Raw genomic sequence first — 24,993 nt, forward strand, 5'->3', positions numbered from 1 at the left:
GGGAGTGGAGAGGGGTGCATGGGCTCCTCCGGGTCTCCTGGGAGTCCTGTGTAGGCACAGGACTCATTTGCAATTCCCCAAGTCACCGGCACCGCATGTCGAACGCGAGGCACATTTTTGTCAACAGTGCTTTTCACTCTTGAGGCTCTCAGGTTAGTGCCACACTTGTTGGGACCCAACGCACGTGACCACGTGCTCTCTGCGAGCGGAGCGCTGTTTGACCCACCGCCGCCCATTTCCCCTTCTCAGGACCTACTTGGGGAGTGGGAACCTCCCTTGCATCCTCTCTAGTAGAGAGCTGGCAAGACTGTCTGTCCTTTGTAGGGCTCCTCAACTCAGTGGGAAGCAGAATAGGGCAGCAGTTAGTTAATGGCTTCTGGAGCCAGCTGCCAAGGGTTCAGATCCCATCTCTGTCACTTGCCATCAGTGTGGATTTGGGCAGTTACCCCCTCTGTCAGATGGGGCTCTCAGTAACCCACCTCCTCCAGGGTCTGTGGAAGGATAAAGCAAGTTGGTTTGCGTAAGGCATTTATTTACGGTGGTTCTTGCCATAAAGTAAGTGGTATGTGAAGTATAAGCCAATTGCGTTCCCATAAGCAAAGCGCTCTTCATTGGTTTATTTGACAAATTTCTGGCAAATTGTTACTGTCTTGGAAATCGCTCAAGAGACACTCGTTAAAGTCTTCTTTTGCTCCTTTATTCCTTGCACCAGATCTGTCTTACATTCCAAGCTTCTCTGTTGGCCTCCCCTGGATTCTCCAACTTGCTTCTCGTTAGCCAGCAGGACTTTCCCATGTCCCAGGATCTTGTCTTTGGCATTCTGGTGCACACTTACCAGCATTTCCAATAATATACGTTAAAGGTTTTAGACTTCTAAATGTCTGCCTTCATTCTCATATTCTAAAACAATAGGTGATAATATTTTCTCCCAATCCAGTCCTGTGAAACCTCACTTTTCCTCCAGTCTTTTCCTCCCCTACTCCTAGACTTCCCTTTGGTAGTGAGCTGGTGCTGTGGGCCCCAGAGCTGAGCAGCTGGTGTTCCCAGGGTGGCCGGTCGGGTGCCCTGGAGAAGGCAGGGGGAGAGGGGGAACTGGGAAGGTAGAGACATTACAAACACAAATGCACTTTATTGATAAGGCAACAGCATGATACAGAGATGAGGCAGAGACCCCGTTCGGCCAGGGCCACGTTAGGGGTGGGGGGTCTGATTCACATTGAGACACAGGCTGAGGTGTCCCTCCTCCCCCTCCTCCTGATGGGTCAGGAGGGTGACAACTCAAGGAAGGAAGGCAGGGGTCCAGGATCTAGGTTTGCTGTCTAAAATCCAGACCTTCCCCTAAGGGACCAGGTTAGCCTTCAGGGGCCCGAGCTTGAGCGTGGTTTGTGAAGAGAGCACTGGTCTGGGGGTTCACAGTCCAGGCCAGCTCCGGACCCCTCCTAACTAACTGTCTGAGCTTGGCCAGCCACACTTCCTTCTAAACGTCCATTTTCCTTAGCAAGGGAGTTGAACTAGTGTAGCGATTTTTAAACCTTTTTTCCCACTGACTAGCCAGTGAGACCAAAGTCTTCTGCAGAATCCAACCAGGCTCTCGCCCTAATTTGTAAAAGAAAAGCAAGGACAATACCAATAACCGGCGTATGGAATTTTTGCAAAGTAAGTGTTTCGCCCAGAAATATCTCCTCATCAGTGGCATCTACCACCTGCTACATTCGAACGTAGTACAAAACGGAGTCTGATTCTGGAAATGGCTCACGGCTGATGAATGTCAGACTTGGCCATACAGATGGTATTGTGCGGTAAGAAACGTGGCTCTCAGGTGCTTCCCCACTGGAAGAAACACTGGGCCCGGTGGACACGGATGGTGCTCACAGTGAGTCTGATTGCTCCCGGGGCTTTGGGAGAACAGAGGAGGGTGGAGGCGGCATCGACTGACAGGGACTACCCCCCCCCCCCACCATTGAGATCTCGAATGCGGCTGTGCTCCCCAAACTCAAGCAGCGATCCGAGGGACCCTCTCTGACCCCGGAAGAGCCCCGTCTGCAGTGGTCCCACACACCTATGACTCACGTACCCGGGGACCCCACCCCAGAGTAAACAGAACAAGAGCTCCCGCCTCCTGGGCTGGGCTAGCTCTGGAAGGGAAAATGGAGTCGGAAGTTAGGTACCCCCCCACCCCTTCCAAATTTGGGGGTGGTGGTGGAGTGAGAATAAGAAGGGAACCAGCCCCACGTGACTCCACCCCTAGGTCCTCCCTCTGCCTAGTCCCCAGCAGCCAGCCCGCTCTCCCTCCTCCCACAACGAGGTGTTGGAGCACTAGCTCCTGGGTCTCTGGGGGACGGCAGTCTGGGAACTATGCCCAGATGGGCGGGGGGAGAGCACGGCCTGGGCTGTCGGGGTCTGTCTGAGGGTTCTTCTCTTCCATCCTACCCTGCCAAGTGGAAAAGAGGTGGCCTGCTGGCATGCAGAGGGGCACTGCTTCTCCAGACCATGAAGTGTTTGGGAAGGTGCTCCCATCTCTGCATCACACTTGACCATCCTCGGGTGAGGCTCCTCCAGCACCCGTGGCCACCGGTTCTCTCTCTCCTGGATGGGAGGTAAGGCACTGGCAGGGCGAGGGTGAGGACGCTGCTAGGCACTTCTCTGCAACCTGGGGGCAACTCAGTCTTGCCACGTGGATCGTTGGAAGGAAAGCTCTCAGCTCAACCAACCTGTTAGATCCAGGTCAAGGAGCCGTGGGCTTGGACACCAGACAGCTGTGGCCACCACCCACCACCCTCCTGTGAGGCTGGGTTTGCCTGTCCCCTACCTCCTAGGCCCTGCTCTCTTTTCTCCTTGGGCCTCTCAGCAGGTGGGCTCTGGGCTAGCGGCCCCTGCCAGGAGGAGAAAGCCCATCTTACCATAGCAACTTCCAGGGAGACTGTTACCATAGCAATGAGATGCAGGTGGGCATTGAAGTGTCGGGCAAGTGCCCTTTGGCCAACAGAGAGGGGTGGGGGTTGTGACCTCTGTCACCTTGTTTTTGGTCATCCTTGGCAGTGAGTCTCCTGGACAGGCCAGGGTGGGAAGGCAAAGGGAGGAGCCCTGCCGGTGGCACACTGCCTGGGACAAGACAGCACAGACTGGCAGTAGGCTGAGATGGGGGTGGGGTGGGGGTGGTGGCTAGTCATGTACCATGGGCGGGGCAGGGGGAAGGAGATCCCCACTAGGCTCTGGACATGGGGGCCTGGAGTGGGGGGAGGTACAGGTATCTCTGTCCCTGAGGAATGGGTGCGTTGCTCCTGCCCGACTGTCCCCTCGGCATCGGCCAAGCAGTCACTTTTGGAGCGGGAGGGACATCCCTGGGCAAGGCCCCACCTTCGGCCTCTGCCCTCTGCCCCCATTTGAGTTTCTTTGTCAAATAAACAGCAACTCCTCACGACTGAAGTCCCAAGGGCTTGGGGGCAGCCTGTGGTCGGCAGGAAAGGGAGACCTGGTGTTAGGTTGGGCAGGAGATGGGAGCGGCTGGGGAGGGAGGGGCGGTAGGGGAGGAGGGGCTGAACTCCTGACGGGGTGGGAAGGGCTGCCGGGCAGCAGCCTGCCCCAGGCCAGGGCACAGGGCCCCAGAAGAGCAGCACCACCCGGGTGCCCCTGCCAGCCGCCCTGGTCAGGAAATCTCGTTGCCAAACACCTCCAGCACCAGTGGTGTGAGCTTCATGCTGCACTCAGGCTGGAAGGAGAGGCAGCGGTACTGCTTGGAGTGCTCCTCATTGAGGCTACGCAGGTCAGCTAGCTTCTGGATCATCTTGGCGTAGAGCAGGTGGCTGCCGGGGGGTGGGTGGCGGCAGCGGATGTAGGTCTGCAATGTGTTGGACAGGCGGTCCTGGATGGCCTCGACGAGCGCAGCATCCTGCACGCCGGGACGGTCTGTGAGTACAGGGAGACAGGGGGAGAAGGCATGGGAGCTCTGAGCCAGGTCCTGTAATATTCAGTCTCTCCAGTACCCCTATGTCCAGACCAACGCCCAAGCTTAGCATCCTCCTAGGTCACCCCTGTATGGCTGCTGACCTGTGACACCATCATCCTCCCTAAAGCCTCTCAACCACTTCCTGTTGCATTTAGGATCAAGTCCTAGGTCCCATCTGGCCCTGTCTTCAGCTCAACTCTCTCCCTCCATCTCTATGCTCCATCTTTCCATCAGTATCCTGATGTGTCAAGCTCTCTGGCCTCCAGACCTCACATTTGTGTTCCCTCTGCATGGAACTTAGCTCTTGTATCTTTGACTCTTACTGATTCTTCAGGTCTTCCTCAAGAAGGCCATTCCTGATGACCCCCTGCCTCCATGGCCCAGACTAAATCAAGTTCTCTCCTTCTATTATACCCTGCTATAGTATCACTTCTTTATTTGTAAAACTTTCATCACATTAAAATTAGTCATTGAATAGTAATTGTTTAATGTCTCCTCCTACACTTTGTGGAAAAGAAGTCTGTGTCCTGTTGGCTGCTGAATCTCTATGCCCAGCACAATGCCTGGTATTTAGCAGGTGCTCAATAAATCATTGCTGAGTGTATGAATGAATGAATGAATGAATGAACAAATGAATGAATGCTGCATGGGCAGGGGGAGGGTAACCCATGTCCATGGGTCCCCAGCCCTTCCTTGATCAGAGGCCACTTTCTTGTTCCCTCAGCATAGTCCAGACTGAGGCAGCCTGGCCTCATCACCAATATAACATCCCCAGGACCATAACTCCCTCTTCCTCAACCTCTCTCTCTCCACCAAACCCAATAGACAGAAGAGCTCAAGGACCACAGCACACTGCCTCCAAAATCAGTCAGGCAAGCTTTCTGGGCAGAATCATCTATAGGCCCCAAGTTTTTGTACCCAACCCCACAGGGGATCTCAGGTAGGTCTGCAAAGTTAAATCCAATTCACACAAGAGCAGAACCTGCATATTGGGAATATCCAGACCTGTCTGTGACCTGAGAAAACCCATTTATCTCATTCCTCAGAGTTCCACCTATGAATCACCTATGGTCTCAGGGTCCAGGGCAGTGAGGGACCCCTCAATATACACACATCATATGGGCTGTGCAAACCCAGCAAAGTGGGCGCTTCCTCGTCTGTCTCTCCTTCTGCTCATTCCTCCCTCCAGACTGCCCTGCTGGCCCTCAGGAGGGCTCAGTGCCTCCTATTCCCCCTTCCCAGGTCACCAAATTCCCCACTGTTGGGCCCCATACCTGGGGAGACAATGCAGATGGCCATGAGCAGGACATGCTCCTCCTCATGCAAGTTCAGCTTCTTCAGCCCCACCTGGAACTTGATGAGAGGCTCAATCAGCTCCAGGCTGTGTCCGGCTAGGAGAGAGATGGCCAGATGCTGTGGGCAGAGCTGAGGAGCCACACACCCAAACCACCCCACCCCGCCCCCAACCTAGACTGGGCCTGTGTCTCACCCTTGTCTCCCCATTGCTGTCTAGCGCCCTCCCATGTACCTGATCAGGGCTCATGACCCCAGGAAGGGTGGAGCCAGAGTCTGGGAGCTGGAGAGGGTGGAGGTGGAGCCCGAATGTACCTTTGGTCACATCACTGATGCGGTACTTATAGTCCTGGCTGCCACAGGTCCAGGACATGTCGTCCATGAGGAAGGACTGGTTAGAGCGCAACATGATGACCTCAATGGCACTTGACTTCAGCAGCACAATCTGGTCCTCAGAAGTGAGGTCTCTGCCAGGGAGGGGAGGGAGGAGTCAGGTTACTGGTCAAGGACTTCAAGTCAGGCAAATCAGTGTATGTTTTGACAGGTGCCTGCCAGGTGACCCGCATGTGCCCTGGGTCCTCCATTGAGGAGCTGGTGGCCTGACTGGAAAGGATAAAACTGTCTCTTGAGGGAGAACAACTCAAGCCTGTGTTTGTGCACCAATGCTGAAGGTAAATTAGCTCAACGTCTAAGGCAGGAGAACCCAGGGACGTGCCAGTGCCTCCCAGGCCTAAGCAGCCAGAGCTATTAGGGAAGACGAGCCTGAGGAAGCTGTGAGGGTTAGAGCGTGAATGCGGAGGTCTGCAGGAGGTGTGGCCATGGTCATCTTCAACACCCCTCATGTCCTCTGGTCCTTCTCAAAAGTACGGATCAGCCAACTCTGTCTCCAGGACATCTCTTGAGCCTTTGACCTCCTTCCCACTATGATCAGGACTGCTCTGGTTCAGAGCTCCCTCATCTTTTTCAGTTGCCTCTTATTAGAACTCTGGAATCAAGTCTCTCTCCTCCGTGTTTCTTATTGCTGCTTCAGGGAGACGTCACCTGTGTGCGGAGGAACCTTACTGCTTCTCGACCCCCTCAGGATCAAGCCCATACGCCATCACTTGGCTCCAACCCGTCTTTCCAGTACTCCTCCCTTCGCAAACTCCAACCTTCCACTCTAGCAACTTCAGACTATTCCACGTTCAATGCTGTGTGTTCTCACACCACCTTGCCTTTGGGCGTGGGACAGCTCCAGCCAAGAACGCATTTCTTTTACTGCTCCACCTTACCGTCCTGACTCTGAACCCAGTGAGGTCTCCCTCAGTGCCCTCCACCCCCTGGTTACCTTCAGAAGCATTAGTGCCATTTCTTCACAGCCTGTGGCTTATGCTCCTATTTTGCTCTTTCCACCTCACCCCTTCTCTTCATATGCTTGTGTGTGGCTCTCACCACAAGCTACTTAAGGGCTAGCACCACTTCCCAATCACCTTAGAATTGCCCACACAATGATTATTGAACTCTGAGCACAACGAGAAGGTCACATCTTTACGTGCTGATGAGTCAAGAGGCCAATGACTGGTTCCACTATTCTGAGTCACGAGCTGGGCTTGCCTGAACAATGACAAGGAAAAAGCAGCACCTGCAAACCAACTTGCTTCCAGTTTTCCCTCCTTTTCTCTTCCTGTGTATTTTCACCCAGCTATCTTGTGGGAGGGCAGTCATCCTCTCCATGGCCACACTTTGGTATGTGGAAAGGTGGGAAGCAGATGTTAACTGATGAGAGGGCTGCATCAACAGGTGATAGATGGTGGTTAGGATGGCCGCAAAGGGTCTGCATTGAAAAAGAAGTCTCAAAGTGCTAGAGTTGGAAGGCACTTCATGGAGGCTACGTGCTCCAATTCGTTCTTCCGCATTCCTAACAGATGCAGGATCCTTCCGAGGTCAGGAAGCTCATGGTCTCTGGATACAGCCATAGGGTTGTTAGCTCCTGGGTTAATAGCTTCTTCTTCTATGGAGCTACACCACAGGAGGACACTTGTACTTCTGTCCTTCGCTTGTACTTTTGTCCTCTCAAGGAACACAGCACCAGACTTCTCCATTAGGCGTGGGGCATCCTTTAACTATTGAAAGTTACCCTGGGCCCCTGTGTCTTCTCCAGGACAGACAGCCACAATGACATGGGGTCTAGGCGTCTCACCATCCTTGTCACTTTTCCCTCGATGCTCAACTCACATTTTGAAAATATAAACTAATGTCCCATTTTGGTTTTAACTCATTAGACAATAAAAGATGCTCATTATTAAATCTTTGGAAAATACAGGAAAAATATCAAAGTGAGTAAAAATTGCTGTATAACCACAATGACCCTTTTGGTGTATTTCCTTCCTATCTTTTTTTTTTTAATGCAGATACCTCTTTTTATTTTTATTTTTTAAATTTTTATTTACATATTTTAAGAGAGAAAGAAATAGCATGGACGAGCTGGGGAGGGGCAGAGAGAGAGTGAGAGAGAGAATCCCAAGCAGGCACAGATCCCGACTCAGGGCTCAATCCCACCAACTGTGAGATCATGACCCTAGCGGAAATCAAGAGTCAGACGCTTAACTGACTGAGCCACCCACGTGCCCCTGAAATCTCTTTTTAAAACATGCTTGAGTTCATAGTAGTTCTGTGTCCCACTTCCTACACCATGAGCATTTCTGTAGCCCAGTTCATAATGAGTTGCATAAGATTGTATTTCATCAACATACTGCGGTTTATGTAATCAGTCTCCCATCCACCTATTTTTTGGACATTTTTGTTGCTTCTAATTTTTGCTATTTTTAGTAATTCCATGAGGCATATTTTTTGTACATAACCTTTAGTTCAATGGCCCACTCGAAATGGATGACCAGAAGTGAACAAACATCCCACGTGAGCCTTGCCAGAGAGAGTTCAGTGGCACCCTGCCAATTGTGATCCAGGCACGCTGCTTCTATGAAAGCAAACCTAGAACGACCTCAAATTACAGCCCAGAAATCCAGGGACTTTTTAAGTGCAATTCACGGCCAGAAGTGGGGATGGTGGTGGGCAGGGTAAAGGTGGAAATAAAGGGGATATCAGCAAGAGATCTCGTTCCTGCTGACAGGCACCAGCTCAGGCTCTGTGTCTCCTCTCTCTGACCTGTGTCATATTTATACCCGGGTCAGTTTTCACACCAGTAACTGGCCACTTCTGGGCATCTGCAAGGTGCTCTGGAGACCCACTGTCTCATCCCCCCACCCCGGCCCCTCCCTGCTTGCATTCCCACAGTATCTCCAGCAGGCCTCTCTTGGCTCTTATCTCTTTATAGCAGTTGTCTCAGTGTATATCTTTTCCATCAGACACTGAACCCTGGAGGCCAGGAACTATGTCCTAGTCAACTTGTAGCCCTCACAGGAAGAAAGCTATTTGTTACAGAAATGAACAAGGAATACAGAACAGAAGGCCTAGGAAGAGGGATGCACTATGACCCCAGGCCTTTGACCCAGGAAGGATTCCCTGGGAATAGAAATGGCAGTGAGGTCAAAGGCCTCACTTTTGCCCAGAAGGTTGGGCCCCAGTTGGTTTGGCCTAGTCCCTCTTATACCTCTTGGCAATGAAACCTGGGGGTCCTTGGTTCTCAGATCCAAGATGGCTCCCGGCCATTTGGATGCCACTCCTGATGCCACTTCCTCCATGCCTTACTTTTGAAGTGCTGAGGGAGGGAGATTTGTGGGATGCAGACTGAGAGGTTGAGGGAGGGGAGGTGGGAAGCAGGAGCAGGCCCAAGGCCACATCACCGTGCAGTTCACACCCTACACACTCATTCAGTCCCGCCCCACTCTGGTCCCAAGTATGTGCTGGAGTCTCAGCCTCTCCCCTCCATCCCCCTGTACTCACCCACACAGAAGTCTCACTCTGCCTTCCCCACACCCTCCACCCCTGCCTACAGGCAACAGGATCAAAGCCAGGATGCAGCCACTGTTCTCTCACTTCTTGGGAAACCAGCAGAGCTGGAGACCCACCTGGGTCCCACCAAAGCCTGGGAGTATCCACATCAGTGTCCTTTCCCTTCACCCTCAGAGCTCTTGCCAAGGCCGGCTCCATTTTTACTGGAACACCTTCCATTCTGAGATTTCTTTTTATTTTTTTAAGTTCATTTATTTTGAGAGGGGGAGGGAGAGGCAGACAGAGACAGAGAGCGAGAGAATCCCAAACAGGCTCCATGATCTCAGCACACAGCCCAACTCGGGGCTTGAACTCAGATGCCATGAGATCATGACCTGAGCGGAAATCAAGAATCAGATGCTCAACCACCTGGGCCACCCAGGTGCCCCTCATGCTGAGATTTCTTAATTCAGGCTGAAGAGAGAAGCCAACCCAAGCATGTGCAGGATCAATGTAACTGATTTTGGATCAATAGCTGGATTGATTCAGTGTCTGCTCCTCTATACCTTACTGTGGCCATGAATGCAGGGCTAGACTAGGGAACTCTGGAAATGAGCCTGGATATGGAAGGACGGGGAAGACTTCAACTCATTCTTGGAGAGAGACACCAAGGGGCGGGTCATGCTATTTGTGTCAGGGCGTATGTGGCAAGGGTAAGGGATGGGGGCCAAGGGCATGGGAGAAAAATGGGGGCTTGGGTTGCTTACTGGAGGGGGCTGCCTTGGGGTCACCTGGTTCAACAGATGGCGCTTTTTTTTAGGACAGTTTCCACATGTGTGCAATCCCAGCCACCACTCAGAATCAGCAAACGTGAGCATCTGGACAGAGCTTCAGGGGCGCTCTCCCCCAGCTCCCCACCAGCCCAGGAAAGAGGAGCACTGCACACACAGCTCCCCGGAACTAGGGTGGAAGCCGGGTGCTACCGTGTATCCATCGGCACCTTGAAGTGTTTTTGTCTCTAGCTGTTTACACAAAACAAGACTCTGGAACCGAGAGAGTTTGCAAACACTAACTTGAAGAGTGTAGGAGGGAGCTGGAACTCGCGGGAAGTGGAATGTGTTGTCAGTTCCAAGAAAAGGCTCTGGAGGGTAGATCCCAGGCCCAGTGCACCACTCAGCTCACAGGTGACACTCCACAGCTCATTCCTGCCGGATGCCAAGGTGACCCTGGATTCTTTGGCAACCGAAACGTGCAACGCAGTAAGAGCGTCTCAAGAGTGTCTCATTGCAGTAAGGGCGTTCCATGCTTTTCTCTTCTTTACAATTTTGACGTTCATTCCCAGGGGAAGAGCATAGGAGGGCCCCTGGTATCTGAGTTGCTGACAGGCATAAAATAAGACAGAGCTAGCCGTCTCAGGGCAGGTACACACTGGGCAGAACTGCGTTTGGCTCTGTGAGCTGTCACCATCTAGCTGGCGATGCAGTCATTTAGACAGTAGCCGATGGCACCCTTGCATGGCAGAGAGATTCCCAAAACAATAAATAGCATGTCACATTGATTTCCATCCAGAGTTGGCCAATGTCAGGTCTTTCTAGGCTCCCAGAATTCCAGCACTGAATCTGAGCATCGGCCTCTAGAAAGCATCCGAGGCCCCTTCTGCTGCAATTGCAATTATTGTTCCTGAAATTGATGCTTTATAGTGCACGTTAGTGATTTCTTTCTTTCTCTCCACGACATTGTGTACGTATTGCATGGCAATGCTCCAAATGATATAAATCATATGTCAATATGTCAATATAACTAGCTCCCCACATTCTACTGAAAGTGTCAACGCTCTATTATTTTAAGAATATTTAACACTGCACGGCCATTTAAATATATGTGCCATTATTACCAAAACAATAAAACAGGTGAATGAATGAAATTTGTAGCAATGAATCCGTAACAGAGGATCTTTACTCCAGTAGAACTCCTCATACCTGTCTGTTTTGGCAAAAGGTCTCAGCATGCTTAGGAAAAGGGCTTTTCATGGAAATTGGGGTGAAGGAGGCCCCGGTTATGTGTGCCAGGAAAAGTGTCTCCCTCTGGGATTTGAAATCACTTCACAAGTCTCCTTGCCCAACCCTTTCTCCTCTCTATCACTTCATTTGGGTGTCAGCATTGGGTGTGAGAGATTAATGGAGGTTTAATTTAAAGGATTAACATGAGGGTTAGACCCAAGCCAGCTTGAGGGGACGTGGCAGTGAACTTGGAATTCTAGACCTTGGCTCTGACACATACTGACTCTAACACTAGAAAATGATCCTGGCTGGCCATTGACCCTCTCTGGGCTTCTGTTCTGTCATCCAGAAACTGTGGGAGTATGGATAGCTCTCCAGTGCTGGCCTGCTGAGTGATGCTGGATGGGCTGTACTTCCCAGAGATCCTGCTGTAGGAGGTCTGGGGTAGGGTCTGAGTCTCTATTCTGGGAAGCAGTGGATTGACCTCCAGGCCTTCTTCTAGCTCAGTCTAGGATTCTGACTCTTCTTACCTGAACCCTGGAATCATCTTGGCAAAGCCGATGACCTTTTGGATGCTGTAACTGACCAGGTCAGCCAGGTGGGGCAGCATCGAGAGCTGGGACAGGTCCAGGGTCACAGAAGGGTCATCTGAATCTTCTTCCCTTGGATCCAGATTGGAGAAGCTGGTCGGCTCCATCACATCTGAGGAAGGATGAGGAAAGAGAAAGAACTTCTTGAGGATACGTGAGCCAGACACCCTCCTTCTTGGCTCCGTGAGGACCTCCTGTGCCCTAGCAGCAGGTCTGGCCAGGAATCCCATAGTGACTGCCTCTCTCCAAGGTCACTGGCCAGGAATCCCATAGCGACTGCCTCTCTCCAAGGTCACTCTTCAGTCCAGGCTTCCCTCTAGGATTCCCCGGGAATCCTAGAAACTTTGAAAAGAAACTTGAAAGAAAACTTTCAAGCAGAGCAAGGCAGTGAAATCAAAGATCAAAGACGCCCCAAGAAATGAGACTTCCTTGAGCCACGATGTTACAGACCATGTGTTTCTAATGACCAAATCAAATGTGAATTTGGAACCAATGAACTTATGGAAAAGATCGTTCTAAGTTGTAGACCTCACTAGTGATTCAAGATCTACAACTTAGAACGTCTACACTTTTCCTCAATAAACTAGAAACAAATGTGTTTGGTGCCAGCGTTTGTAAAGGTGCAGGGAATTAGGCAACCCTTGTGACACGGGGTGCTAAAGGAAGCATAAATTCATGCAAGTAATCTAGAGAGCTATTGGACAGCAGGCGTCTGCAACCTACAATTATGTATGCCCTTTGACCAGTAATCTCACTTCCATAAATTCATCATAAGGAAAAAAGTCTGGAATAAATGCAGATCTTCAGCTACAAGCATATGATTATCTTAATGAAACACTGGGACACAATCTAGACCAGATATGTTATTGTATATTCATACCCCAGAATACTAATCAGCTTTAAACATAATATAGAGGTATACTGAATAACAGGAAAATATGATATAATATACTGTTAAGAGAAAAAAACAAGCTATGTATATTGTGTACAGCACAATCCCACTGTATAAATATACATATGCATTTAAATTTTTTAAAAGATAGGAAAGAGATATATCACAGTGTTAATGGTGACTACCCTTGGGTAGTAGGCTTAAAGATTTTACATATATAAATATATATATTTATTGTGTATATATATATATATATAATTTAGTTTATATTTTCTGAATGTCTCTAATGAACATGTATTACATTTGCTTTAAAAATGTTAACTAGTTTGGGGCACCTGGGTGGCTCAGCTGGTTAAGCATCTGACTTCAATTCAGGTCATGATCTCACGATTCGTGAGTTCGAGCCCCATGTAGGGCTCTGTGCTGACAGCTCAGAGCCTGGAGCCTGCTTCGGATTCTGTGTCTCCCTCTCTCTCTGCCCCTCCCCTGCTCATGCTCTGTCTCTCAAAAATGAAGTAAATATTTAAAAAAAGTTAAAAACGTTACTAGTTTGAATTATTTATTTATTTATTTATTTAATTTTTTTATTAAGTAATCTCTATGCCCAACATGGGGCTCAAACTCATGACCCCAAGATCAAGAGTCACATGCTCCTCTGACTAAGCCAGCCAGGCAACCCTTTAAATAAACACATGCTATACTGAACATACCATTGGTGGGGGTGAGCACCTCAAATCAATTAACCTCTGAGGGGATCAAAACTCCTAAATAGTATGGACTTATTCAAAGCTGAATGTATAACATGCAGACTGATCCTCATTGGTGCAAAATACGCCATTAAGTGACAAGAGCAGCTAAGTGGGTAGAGAAAATTAACACACGGGAGGAACCCCTTACAAGACAAGGGGCTCATAGGGTCAGTCAGTCTGTGAAATGGCCACTGCTTTTCTTTAGTCCCTCACCACCTCCCTCCTGTCACTCCTGGGTGGGTAGACACAATGGTCTGGCTCCATGGCTATCCTCGTCCAGCTGCACTGAGACCCCTCCCAATGCTTTTGGATCTGGGCACAGAAGCACCATATCCGAGGGTTCTAGTTCCCCAGAGGGAAGGGGCTTTCCCATCCCTGTCCTTTTGCAGGACCCACACAGAGGGCAGAAGGGTTGGGTGAGAGGCAGAGGGATGAAGGATGGGGAGGGGAGGGGCAGGACGATAAAGAAGAAGGTAGAAAAGGACCATAAGAGGAAAAGCAAGCAAGTGCCGGAGGTGACAGGTCCCCCAGCGCCTTGGTGGTTCCCCCAGAGCTGCGGGGGGGGGGGGGGGGGGAGGGGAGGCTATGCTCGGACCCACAAGTTCTTCCCCTCGAGTACCACCCTCCAAGGCTCTGAGGACTATACTGTCTCGTGTATTTGGAAATTGCTAAGAGAGTCGATCTTGGAAGCTCTCGCCACAAGGGAAAGAAAACTTTGTAACTCTGTGAGGGATGGAGAGGACCTAAACTTATTGCCACACCTCCATGTATCCAATCATTACGTTGCATTCCTGAAACGAATATAACGGCACACGGCAATTATAGCTCAACTAAACTGGAAAAAAAAAAACGAAAACAGAACCCCCGAGAGGCCCAGGCTCAAAATACCATTTAAAGGAACCAGGTTAGCCCCAGGGAGGGAGGCAGGGGCAGAAGCCTTATTTGGAGGAAAGAACAGGGACTCTTTAGACAGACCCCGGCTTGGCCTCTCCCCAGCACTGGTCCTCGGGCTAGTTAGCCCTCTTCTGTGTAAGAAAAAAAGAAAAAGAAAAACCCCAAAACGAAGCAGGGTGGGGGGTTATTCCGAGGACACTGGCACACAGCTACCCTGCCATCCGCAGCCAAGGGCAGATGGGCTGCGGGAGCTCTGGGCCCTCCTCCCACGCTGGGCTCCCTGGGCTCCCTGGGGGCGGCAGTGGGCTCACCGAGCGAGGCGGCGTAGTGATCTGAGCAGGTGGAAGACGAGTCCCCGGAGAGGCTGGGCGTGTGTCTGGAGGAGGGCCTTGAGGGACGGCCGCCGCCGCACGCATCCCCACGAACCGGAGGCTGGAAGGGAAGGACGGGGGATCAGAGGCTCACATTTGGGGGCCACTTTCCCACCTTGCCGCTGATCTCTGGCAGGAGGGGCTCTGAGGAAAGCTGATGGGAGGGGGAGGCCTCCCCGGTGCCAGAGGGACGGAGCAGCCCCCCTTCCCTCGCTGCCCAGGTCTGGATGGCCGTGGTCCTCCGCGCCCACTCCCCACGCCCCGGCTCCCCCTGTGGCTCTTCACCACGCAGCTCATCCTTCCCAGCCGGCCAGCCGGCGAGCACGCGTACCCGGAACTGGGTAAAGTCAGCATAGGTGGGGTCATAGGTCTTGTGATGGGCATCCAGCAGGATGGCGATGATGCGCTGCTGCTCCTCCGAGAGCTTGGGCCGCAGACTGTCCTTCAAGGCTTCCTCCTCCTTCCGCTTCAGGATCATCTCCCGCTTCCGCTGTACCTCTTCGTCCGTCAGGATGACTGGGGTGGGGGTGGGGGGTCAGGAAGAGGGATGTGAAAGCTTCCTCCAGGTGCTAACGGCACAAGAGGGGAGGGGCTGCTCCCCTCACCCTTGGAGCTCACAGGGCAGGCGTGCTTCCTGCCACAGGTCCACCCCACAGATGGAAAACTGGGTTTCCCATGGTGAAAAGGCAGGTGCATGAGAGAGGAGGAGAAAGGATTTGAGAGGTGGGATGCTCAAGCATTATTAGCGAGTCCGGCTTCTCAGGAACGAGTGATATGATTCTGGGCAAACCGTGTGAACTCTCTGGGCTTTCCTCTCATTAATCAGACCAAGAAGTTTGTTCCATCATAACTCTTCTAAGGTCCCTTTTGTTGCTCCAGCCCCCTGAAGGATGGGCTGTTTTGAGAACTGAATGCATGCCTAGCACAGAGCGGCTGCTCATTCCGGTCTCTTCTCCCCCACCTTCATTGCGCATGATCTCGAGGGAGACATTGGGGGAGGAAGGGTGAGAGGCACTGTGCGGCCAGTCCCAGTGTTGGAAGCTGGGAGATGCTGAAAGGCCCCTCTTCGGAGCCATTCCCACACCCAAGTTTCCAGGCATGGGACTCGGGCATCTGATCTACTCTGACCAACTTAGAAAGACTTCGCTCTTCGGTTCCCGCAAAACAACCCCTCCTCCGGCCTGTCTAGTCTTGAAACTTCTGCCCAAGGAAGTTTTCGAGGCCTCTAGAAGTCCCAAAGATAACACCGTGAAGCTCTGATTTGCAGTTCTCTCCAGCTGCTAGTGAGGGTGTCTGACAAGGGGGAGACCCCACTATCAGGCTGTGCAGGGGCCCCAGGGCCGTGCCCACCTCGCCGCGCTGGGCAGCTGCCTGGGAGGGCGGGGCTGGGAGCAGGGACGCCTGGCACAGCAGCCAGGCAAACAGACCTCCCGGCCGGGGCTTGCAGAATGCTGGCGGCGGGAGTGGGCACTGGGGCCCTCGGCCTGTAGCTACTTGCTCTGTGCTGGTGTCGCCAGCGCTTCTGCCCACAGACCTGGGGAGTTTCACAACAGCAGGGAGAGGAAGTAGAACCCCAGGGTGGGTGGGTTCTGGGCTTTAAGAAAGGCCCACTGGCCCGGCACCCTCAGGTGGGGGGAGAATGCACGAAGCTGGTGGGAGGGGAGGGAGAGCCTAGGGGGGTGGGGTGGGCACCCAGAGCCTCCGGCACGGCAGGAAAGGAAGCCTGTGGCAAAGGATGTTGAGTTCCCTCCACAGCTGAGGTAAGCCATACTAAGAGGACCGCAGGAGGCCACGCCCAGGGTATTGACTCACCTGCCCAAAGAGCTGCCAGGCCTCCTCCCACAGAGGGTGTCTGCTCAGACTCCAAGAGGTCAAGTGGGGTGAAAGGGGAAGGAGCAGGGAGCATTCCATTCAAGGCAAGGTGCAAGGCCCTAGCCTGGGGAATCCAAGATTAGGTGTCTGGTCTTTCCTGCTCCCCTGAGGGGGGATGCTCTGCCTGTCACACCAGACACCCCAGAACGTGTTTCTCAGCCTGACTAGGCTTTGATATCCCCTTGCGATTCTATGACGTCCCTCTCCTGCTCAGAAACCTTTTCTGGGTCCTTCCTGCTTACCACGGTCCAAATTAAAGTCAAGATTTGCCATGCTTTTACGTCTTCCTAACTTTGCAGCGTCACTTCCCAGGGCCTCTGGACACACCGCTTGTGCTCTGGTCACGTCAAGATTGCTGACCTGTGAACATGACCCGCTCGCTCTTGCCACCTCATTTCCACTTACGCCGGATGCCTGTCCAGCTGGGTCTTCTCTCCCCTGTAGCGGTGCAAGCTCTGTCTATTCTTCAGCCCCCAGTTTACAGTCCTCTTTTACCACGAAGCCTTTCTGGATTGCCCTGATCTGCACTGTGCATTCATTTCTCGTTTCTGGGGCATGTCTACTGTCTCCCACACACTGGCACCAAAGTATCTTCCACTCTGTAATATTTATGGTTAGTACAGGCTCCAGTAAATGCCTGCGCAGATAGAACCTAAGATGTTCAAGATCTCTTTCACTAGGGGCACCTGGGTGGCTCAGCCAGTTGGATGTCTCTTTTTTTTTTTTAACTTTATTTTATTTTATTTTTTTTGAGACAGAGAGAGACAGAGCATGAACGGGGGAGGGGCAGAGAGAGAGGGAGACACAGAATCGGAAGCAGGCTCCAGGCTCCGAGCCATCAGCCCAGAGCCCGACGCGGGGCTCGAACTCACGGACCGCGAGATCATGACCTGAGCTGAGGTCGGACGCTTAACCGACTGAGCCCCCAGGCACCCCTGATGTCTGACTCTTGATCTCACTCAGGTCATGGTCTCACAGTTCCCGAGTCAGGCTCCATGCCAATAGCTGGAGACTGCTTGGGATTCTCTCTTTCCTGCTCTCTCTGCACCACCTCTCTCTCTCTCTCTTTCTCTTTCTCTCTCTCAAAATAAATAAATAAACTTAAAACATAAAGATCTCTTTCACTAGAACCATAGGATACCTAAGGGGGTGGCGAACATCTTACACTTCCTGTGGTTTCTGCATAAAGGCTAGCCCAGCGAGGCTTCCTGGCCATGGTGTTGACTCCATAGTCTGAAAGATTGCACACCCGACACATCTACGCTGATTGCACCTACCATGTGCTAGTCATTGTCCTTTGCTCAGGAAATGATAGTGAGACGTGCACCAGCACTGCATGTACCCTAAAATGGCAGGATGGCACACATTGAATGCCAGTCCACTAGATAACTGAGCCCAGCTTGCCTTTTTAATTTCAATAATTGTGACTGAAACATTTCCAAGACAGAATACCTTGTAACAGAACACCTGTAACATCATATTACCTTTTCTTGATGATTCAGAGGCATCATCATTCAGAACAATTACTGGACTTTGCAGGAACAAGGTTATAACCTCAGAATTGTATAGGGCTGCGTCCGTGCACTATATGACTTAGCCTGCTATGGTTTGGAGTTCTTTTTCTTTTTTAATTGAAAAAAAAGTTTTTTTTTAATGTTTGTTTATTTTTGAGAGAGAGACAGAGACAGAGTACGAGTGGGGGGAAGGGCAGAGAGAGAGGGAGACACAGAATCCAAAGCAGGCTCCAGGCTCTGAGTTGTCAGCACAGAGCCCAACATGGGGCTCGAACCCACGGACCATGAGATCATGACCTGAGCTGAAGTTGGACACTTAGCCAACTGAGTCACTCAGGTGCACCAAGGAGCTCTTCTTTTTTTTTTTTAATGTTTATTTATTTGAGAGAGAGAGAGAGAGAGAGAGAGAGAGTGAGTAGGGGAGGGGCAGAGAGACGGGGGACAGAGGATCCAAAGTGGACTCTGAGCTGACAGCAGAGAACCCGATGCAGGGCTCAGACCCACAGACTGCAAGGTCATGACCTGAGCTGAAGTTGGATGCTTAACTGACTGAGCCACCCAGGCACCCCTGATGGGGAGTTCCTGTGCTACCTCACATAGCTTTCAGTCGCCCCCTCTCTGGTAAGCTCTGTGTTGTCCCTTTGTATCAGTGCCTGCCTTTCTTCCCATAAACAGCTAACTTCTAGTCTGTTGGGGAGCTGGAAATCCTGGTAATCAAGTTTTATGAAGAAAAAAAAAACCAGTGGCAATAAAAATGGATTAAAAATAGAGAACTTTTTATGTGCTGGACACCGTTCTAAATGTTTCTTAAACATTAGCTCATATATTTAGTGCTCATAAAAACCTTTTAAGGCAGGTGCTATTAGCCCCAGTTTGCAGATGAGGGAACGGAGGCCCAGAGGCTATGTACCTTGTTCAAAGTCATACAGCTAACACATGGTGAAGCTGGTATTCGGGCCTGGGCAATAAGGCTCTAGAATCCGTAACTGTAACCACTACTCCCTACCGCCTGTGATTACAATTGGCTCTACTTGCTCAGTGGGATTGTTGTCCTCAGCCGTGGAACACACAGAGTGTTCCAACCCGTCTGAAGAGCATGAAAAAGTAAATAAAGTAGCAAAGTTTGTAAATGATTTACTTTCAAAGGACAAAGTTAAGAAGATCCAAGGTTAACCTTATGCCATTGTTCTTCTCAATCACTGTATCAAATAGCTACTGCCTTTCTGTGTGCAGTGCTAGCGAAGGAAATGCTGAGACCTGCCATTTTCTAACGGGGGCTGCCAATCCCCCAGCCTCCCTCCAGGCAAAATTGTCTGGAGACCGAGTAAGTCACAAGTGTCTCACATGTGCAGATGCGCATTGTGATTTATCAAATAGGTCATTGTTTAAAGGGGTTGCTAATTTCACGGGGAATGGTGCATTTTTTAAAAATCACTTTCTCAAGAAATGGCTACCGAAAATGCCGTTACCATGATTAGGAGGACCCATGTTTTGGAGTTGAAAGCCTTTGACCTAGAATAAGAGCGAACAGGTTCTGAAAGAACATTTGATGGGCTCTCCAGTGAATAAAGCACATGAGCTGTGTTTATAGATTTTTGTGAAACCCACATGGCTCCTCTGTAGCTTTTCTGCCTTCCGTCTAGGTTGCTTGCTGAGTGCTAAAATGGCTTTGCGCACGGTGCTCCCATGCAGGACGTTCCCTGTTTCATGAAGTCTAGAACTGCATTTGGAAGTCAAGCTCTGGAAGCGTGATCAAGTGAATGACACGGACAATAGCAGATTTGGGAGATCTTTCTGATCTATAGACCCATGGGAGATACAGAGGTACAAATGAGTGTAATGGGGAGCTAATGTATTCAACACGTATTTATTGAGTACCTATGCTGTGCCAGGAGCTGTGCTAACTCTGGGTAGAAGAGACATACATCTGTAACAACATGGAACAAACTAACATATAGGTGTTTCCACGCAGGATAGGTCAACCAGAAGTAAGAATTCAACCATGGAATTTCTTGGGCTCTAAGGAATAAAGTCAACTAGGACTTGAAGAAAGAGAAAGGGAGTCTTTGGTGGGAACAGTCTCTTAAGCCCATCCCTTTGGGCACCTGGAAGGTGCCTGGAAATGCACAGTGGGGGAGCTCTGGCCCACTGGGGGTACCTGACGGGCCACGCCAGGGTGGAGCCCACTCACCTGGCCCTTGGAAGCAAACAGACCTAGGTCAGAATGCCCATACCATACCAACTTATTAGCTTAAAAGCATGAAATTTTAATTCCTCTGCGCTTCCCCATCTATGAAAAAAACAACAGAAGTATGTACATCTTTAGGGATTCTTATGAGAATTTAACCAGAAACTGCATGTATCTTGCACTCAGTAGGACTTCCCACACCCAGCCCCTTCCCCTTCCTGAGCTGCCTCTAGGGAAGGGCCCCCTCTCTGCCCCTGCCAGAAGGGAGCCTGTGTTTGCAGCTCCCTTCGTAGCGAACCCACCCGGAGGTGTCCGAGGGGTTTTACAAATGTTGATACAAAATTGTCTCTGGGAGGCTGAGCCTTAAGGCAATCACCAGCCCAGGTGATAAATGAGCGGCTCTCCTAGGTTTCTGAGTTGGGAGCTCTAGGCTCAGACACTCTGACAGACTTCTTCAAGCTGGGCTAGATTGACGCAGAGAACTACAGCTCTTCCTGAAGTACCCTCCCTTACAGCAGTGGCAAGAACGCGCCTAGTGCTAGCTCAAACTTTCCATGTAACAGGAGCTCTGGGGCCCAGACTCCAAGAGCTCAGCTCTACCAGCCCACACCTCACTCACTGGAGCGCCCTGCGTGGGCATCCTGAGATTGGGGGACACAGGGCTGCCCTGGGCATACAGCAGGGTAGGCGTGTGGGCCTACAGTAGATATATAGCAGCGTGAGGACCCAGGACTGTCCTGGGCATATAGCAAGATGGGAGCACAGGGTTGCACACAGTAGGGCAAGGACACAAGTGCCCTGGGCATATAGCAGGGCAGGGGTGCGGGATTACTGTGGATATATAACAGGGTGGGGACAGGGCTCTGTTGGGGAAGACCGAGGCTGTGTTTGGGATGGCTGAAGGGCAAAGCTGTTGGGAGTTGAGGGGTGGGCATCCATTTCTGGATTGCTGCCCCTCCCCCCCACACGGTGTTCTTGGGGGGAGGCACTTGGACGCACCCAAGACCTGTTCATCACCATGGATGCAGAGCTCTCTTTGCGGACCAGGAGGGATCTAGAAGCAGACATGGAGACTCGCTTTCTGACTCCAGTCCTGGTAGTCTTACTTTTCTGGGTCTCAGATATTTCCAAGTGTTCGCCCTATTCTAAGTGGATGCAACACCTCCTTCCTCCTGAGACCTAGGAGAGGGGCCTCTGGAACAGCAGTGAGGCTGGCACCGACCAGAAGTTCTGGGGCAGAGCCTTACTGAATCCCAGACGTGCAACCATGGTGGTTCTTGGTTGGCAAAAGCCTGAGACCCAGGCTCCCTGCCCTGTGGAGGATGTGTGCTCCTTGGGGGCAGGAGCAGGAGCTCTAAGTACCGCATCTCGTTTGTGTCCACCCTCGTGCCTCGCACAGAGGAGGCCACACTAAGCCAGTGTGTGAGAAGCCGCATGAGGCACTCAGCCTTGGCCTGCTCTGCTCCAGGATAAACACGGGAGTCGGGTGGGGCAGGGGACTGGGCTAGGAGAGATCAGCATGTCCAGGCCTGCCCGCTCCCGTGGGGGCGAGGAGGAACAACAGCCTGGAAACTTCTTCCAGAACTGTCAGTGTTGACTGGGGAGCCGGGATCAGGAGTGGAGCGCTGTGATCCCCAGGCCCAAGGAGGAGGCTCCAGGTGAGGGCCTTCACGCTGTCTCTGTTCCCCAACAACAGAGAAGGGTTTTTTTCCCATCAAGGAAGAAACTTTCCATCCCCTAAGCCCTATCCCGTGACTCTTCCCTTGTTCCGGACACATCTTCCCTGTACCTGCCTCCCTCGCTCCCCAAAACGATAGCCCCATAGCCAGGAGGGCTTCCTGGGGTGCCTGCATCTGAGCACCCCTCCTTAGCCTCCCCAGGCCCACAGGTTAGCAGGGCACAAGCCTTGTCCCCGGGGCCAAGGAGGGGATCAGCGTGCAGACTGCAGACAGGCAGGGCTGAATGTGCAGGGGGCACCCATGCCCAGGCTGGCCCAGTGCCCTGGTCTCCAGGCTGGGGAGGGCCAGGCTAGCCCCTCCCAGGGTCTGCTGAATTTAATGGCTACTCTAGTTACCAAATAACTGGTACCACAGCTCAGAAACAAAGTCCAGGGGCTGTTTTTAATCGAGGGTTAGAACAAACGAATTTGCTGTTGGTCCTCTCCTCCAACCCCAGAGCTGGACGGGAAGTCCTAGGACCACTCCTCTCTATCTGGATCCAGAGGGTCATCCTAGAGTCCGGTGCTTCCCCTCACAGACTCTTTCCCCTGGTCTCCTCTAGGCTCCAGCCGGCAGATCCGCCCAGGGACCAGAGTGGCAGGAAGGCTGCAGAGGCAGAGGAGGGGGGAGAGACCCCGGATGCCAACTGGGCTCTCAATATTCTCCCCACCACTCCTGTCCCTCCCCAAGCTCAGCAGCTCACTCTCCCAAAGTCCAAAGAACCCTGGGTCATTGAGCAGGTTGGTGAGCATAATGATGTTGGTGAGTATAATGATGTGGTCTTGGAGGAGGACTGCTCTGGGCTCAGGAAGGCAGTGCCCTGCACTGCCCTCCTCACAGGCCTCATTCTGGAGGGGCTGTCCCAGGCCTCTGAGATGCATATACAGACCCTAGAGAGGCTCGCGGTACCCTCTTGGTGCCTGGACTCTGTTGTTCTGGCCTCGGGGCCCCAGCTCCACATGCAGGGCGCCAGCAGCCCCAGGGGAAGGACCGCACACCTCTTGGGCCAAACCTGCACGAACAGCAGCACGAAACCTTCCCCTTCTAGTGCCGACCCCCCCGCCCTGGCCCCCGAGCACTCACACTCCTTCATCATGCCGATGTCCACACAGCGCTTGAGCCGGCACGCCTGGCAGTGGCGGCGATTGTCCTTGGTGATGCGGCAGTCGCCGTTAAAGGGGCAGGTGAACAGCGCCTTCCGCTTCATGCTTCGCCTGCCGAGGGAGAGAGCACCTGCCACCTCTGTGCCACCCACCGTCCAGCCTCGGCCCTGGCTGCCAGCAGGGACCGTGACCACCCAGGCCTGCCGGCAAGACCCCTGGGATCTCCACGTCTCCCACAGAGGGTTTGGGGCCCGGCCCCGGCAGCTCTCAGTGACCACCGCTCCCTCCCCCCACACTCCAGGTTCCTCCTCCTTCTGTCATTGCCTACTCTGCTCCCATCATCGCTTTCATTTATTTATTTTATTTACTATTTGAAAGGATTTATTTACTTATTTATCTATTTATTTATTATTACTATGATTGCTTTTTTTAAAAAGTAGGCTCTACCCCCAGGGCTTGAACTCATGATCCAGAAATCAAGATCTGCCCACTTTACCCACTGAGCCAGCATAGCGCCCCTGATTTACTTTGATGGCACTCTACTTCTCACTCTATTATTATTATTATTATTATTATTATTACTACACAGGAAATACATGAATGAATTAGCCTAGTGAAATTTTTAAAAATACTGGGGAGTCTGGGTGGCTCAGTCAATTAAGCGTGGGACTTCAGCCCAGGTCACGATCTCCAAGTTCCTGAGTTCAAGCACCCCCACCAGCCCCTTGGGCCCTGTGCTGAGAGCCCAGAGCCTGGTGGCTGCTTTAGATTCTGTATCTCCATCTCTCTCTGCCCCTTCCCTGCTGGAGCTCTGTCTCTGTCTTTCTCAAAAATAAATAAAGAAACATTTTTTTTTTTACTAAAAAAACAAAAATCCTGAAATCTGTAGAGCAGCCCTCACTGCTTTTAGTGAGCCATTATGAGAGGTGAGGGCAGTAGTGGCCACTTTAAGTCATCTAGAGCCTGGAGGTCTGTGATTAGAACGTCCCTGGTCCAGGAACAGACACGCACACGGGTGCGTGGAGAAGGGAGGAAGGGCCCAAACCGTAGCTTTAGGCATCCAGGTAACACGTCCAGAGAGAAAAGGCCAGATGAGCGGGCGGGAGCCCTGAGCCAAGGTCTGGCCTTGGCTTTCCAAAAGGCAGAGGAAGCAAGGATTCTTCAAGGACAGAAAACTACCGAAGGTTCTTAGCTAGGAAGCTGGTCTCCCCGGCCGCTGGTATTCTATGTAAAATTGTATGTGTGCGTATGTGTGTGTGTGTGTGTGTGTGTGTGTGTGTGCACGCGCGCCTATGCGTGCGTGTGCAAGCTTGAGGGCTCATTTTCCTTAATCTGGCTTTCTCCCCTGCTGCCAGCCACACCACATGGGATTTGGGGAGGCTGCATCATCCGTGTCCTACAGGTTCCTCGTGCTCTTCCCAGCCCTAGCAGGGGCAGGCCCCACTTGTTTGCCCCAGGACGGGGGACAGGAGTTAGTTGGGGCGGGATGGTGGCAGAATCACTTTCTCTGTGAGCAGCAGCACCTTCCAAGGAGCTGTGGTGATAGATGCTCAGGCCTTGGAAGCAAAGGCCCGGGTCCAACCGTTTCTCTCTCTTAGAGAGGAGCTGGCCACACACTAGTTTTATTTCTTGGTGAAAAATGGCTCACTGTTCACATTCATCAGAAGACATACGGAGTTTAAGACAAACATACTCGTTGGTGGATAATGGACAGATGGTTAGGGGACCCAAGAGACTACTGGTGGACCTCCTCATTTCATAGATGGGACCACCAAGGGGAAGAAACTTTTCAGTGAGGTGATTTAGCACGAAGTGAAGGCTCCCTGGTTGGCTGTTACAGATGTGAGGCTCAGCTTTAGCTTCGTGTACAACCCCTCTCATCTCTAGAAACAAGGTGCTCAGTGAGGTGGAGCCCACAGGCAAAGAGCTCCAGGCGGCTGGCTCTTGAGAACAACTCAAGGCCAATGATGACCCAGTGGCTCACGAGGTAGCT

The 24,993-nt window shown here is 51.8% G+C and overlaps 1 protein-coding gene across 7 annotated transcripts in view; it reads right to left on the bottom strand.

Moving 5' to 3' along the window:
- Positions 1–1,105: 1,105 nt before the first annotated feature.
- Positions 1,106–24,993, bottom strand: part of VDR (vitamin D receptor) — a 74,930-nt gene continuing 51,042 nt past the window's right edge. For all 7 annotated transcript variants that reach the window (XM_047867436.1, XM_047867441.1, XM_047867435.1 and 4 more), the window contains 7 exons: positions 22,981–23,111; positions 14,937–15,121; positions 14,546–14,666; positions 11,640–11,811; positions 5,555–5,706; positions 5,221–5,337; positions 1,106–3,906 (listed from right to left, as the gene is read on the bottom strand). In XM_047867436.1, the coding sequence (XP_047723392.1) occupies positions 3,647–3,906; positions 5,221–5,337; positions 5,555–5,706; positions 11,640–11,811; positions 14,546–14,666; positions 14,937–15,121; positions 22,981–23,111 (1,138 nt within the window). In that variant the 3' untranslated portion in view covers positions 1,106–3,646. The remainder of the gene's footprint in view (positions 3,907–5,220; positions 5,338–5,554; positions 5,707–11,639; positions 11,812–14,545; positions 14,667–14,936; positions 15,122–22,980; positions 23,112–24,993) is intronic.

Source organism: Prionailurus viverrinus, chromosome B4 (genome assembly GCF_022837055.1).
Source record: "Prionailurus viverrinus isolate Anna chromosome B4, UM_Priviv_1.0, whole genome shotgun sequence".
Taxonomy (NCBI): domain Eukaryota; kingdom Metazoa; phylum Chordata; class Mammalia; order Carnivora; family Felidae; genus Prionailurus; species Prionailurus viverrinus.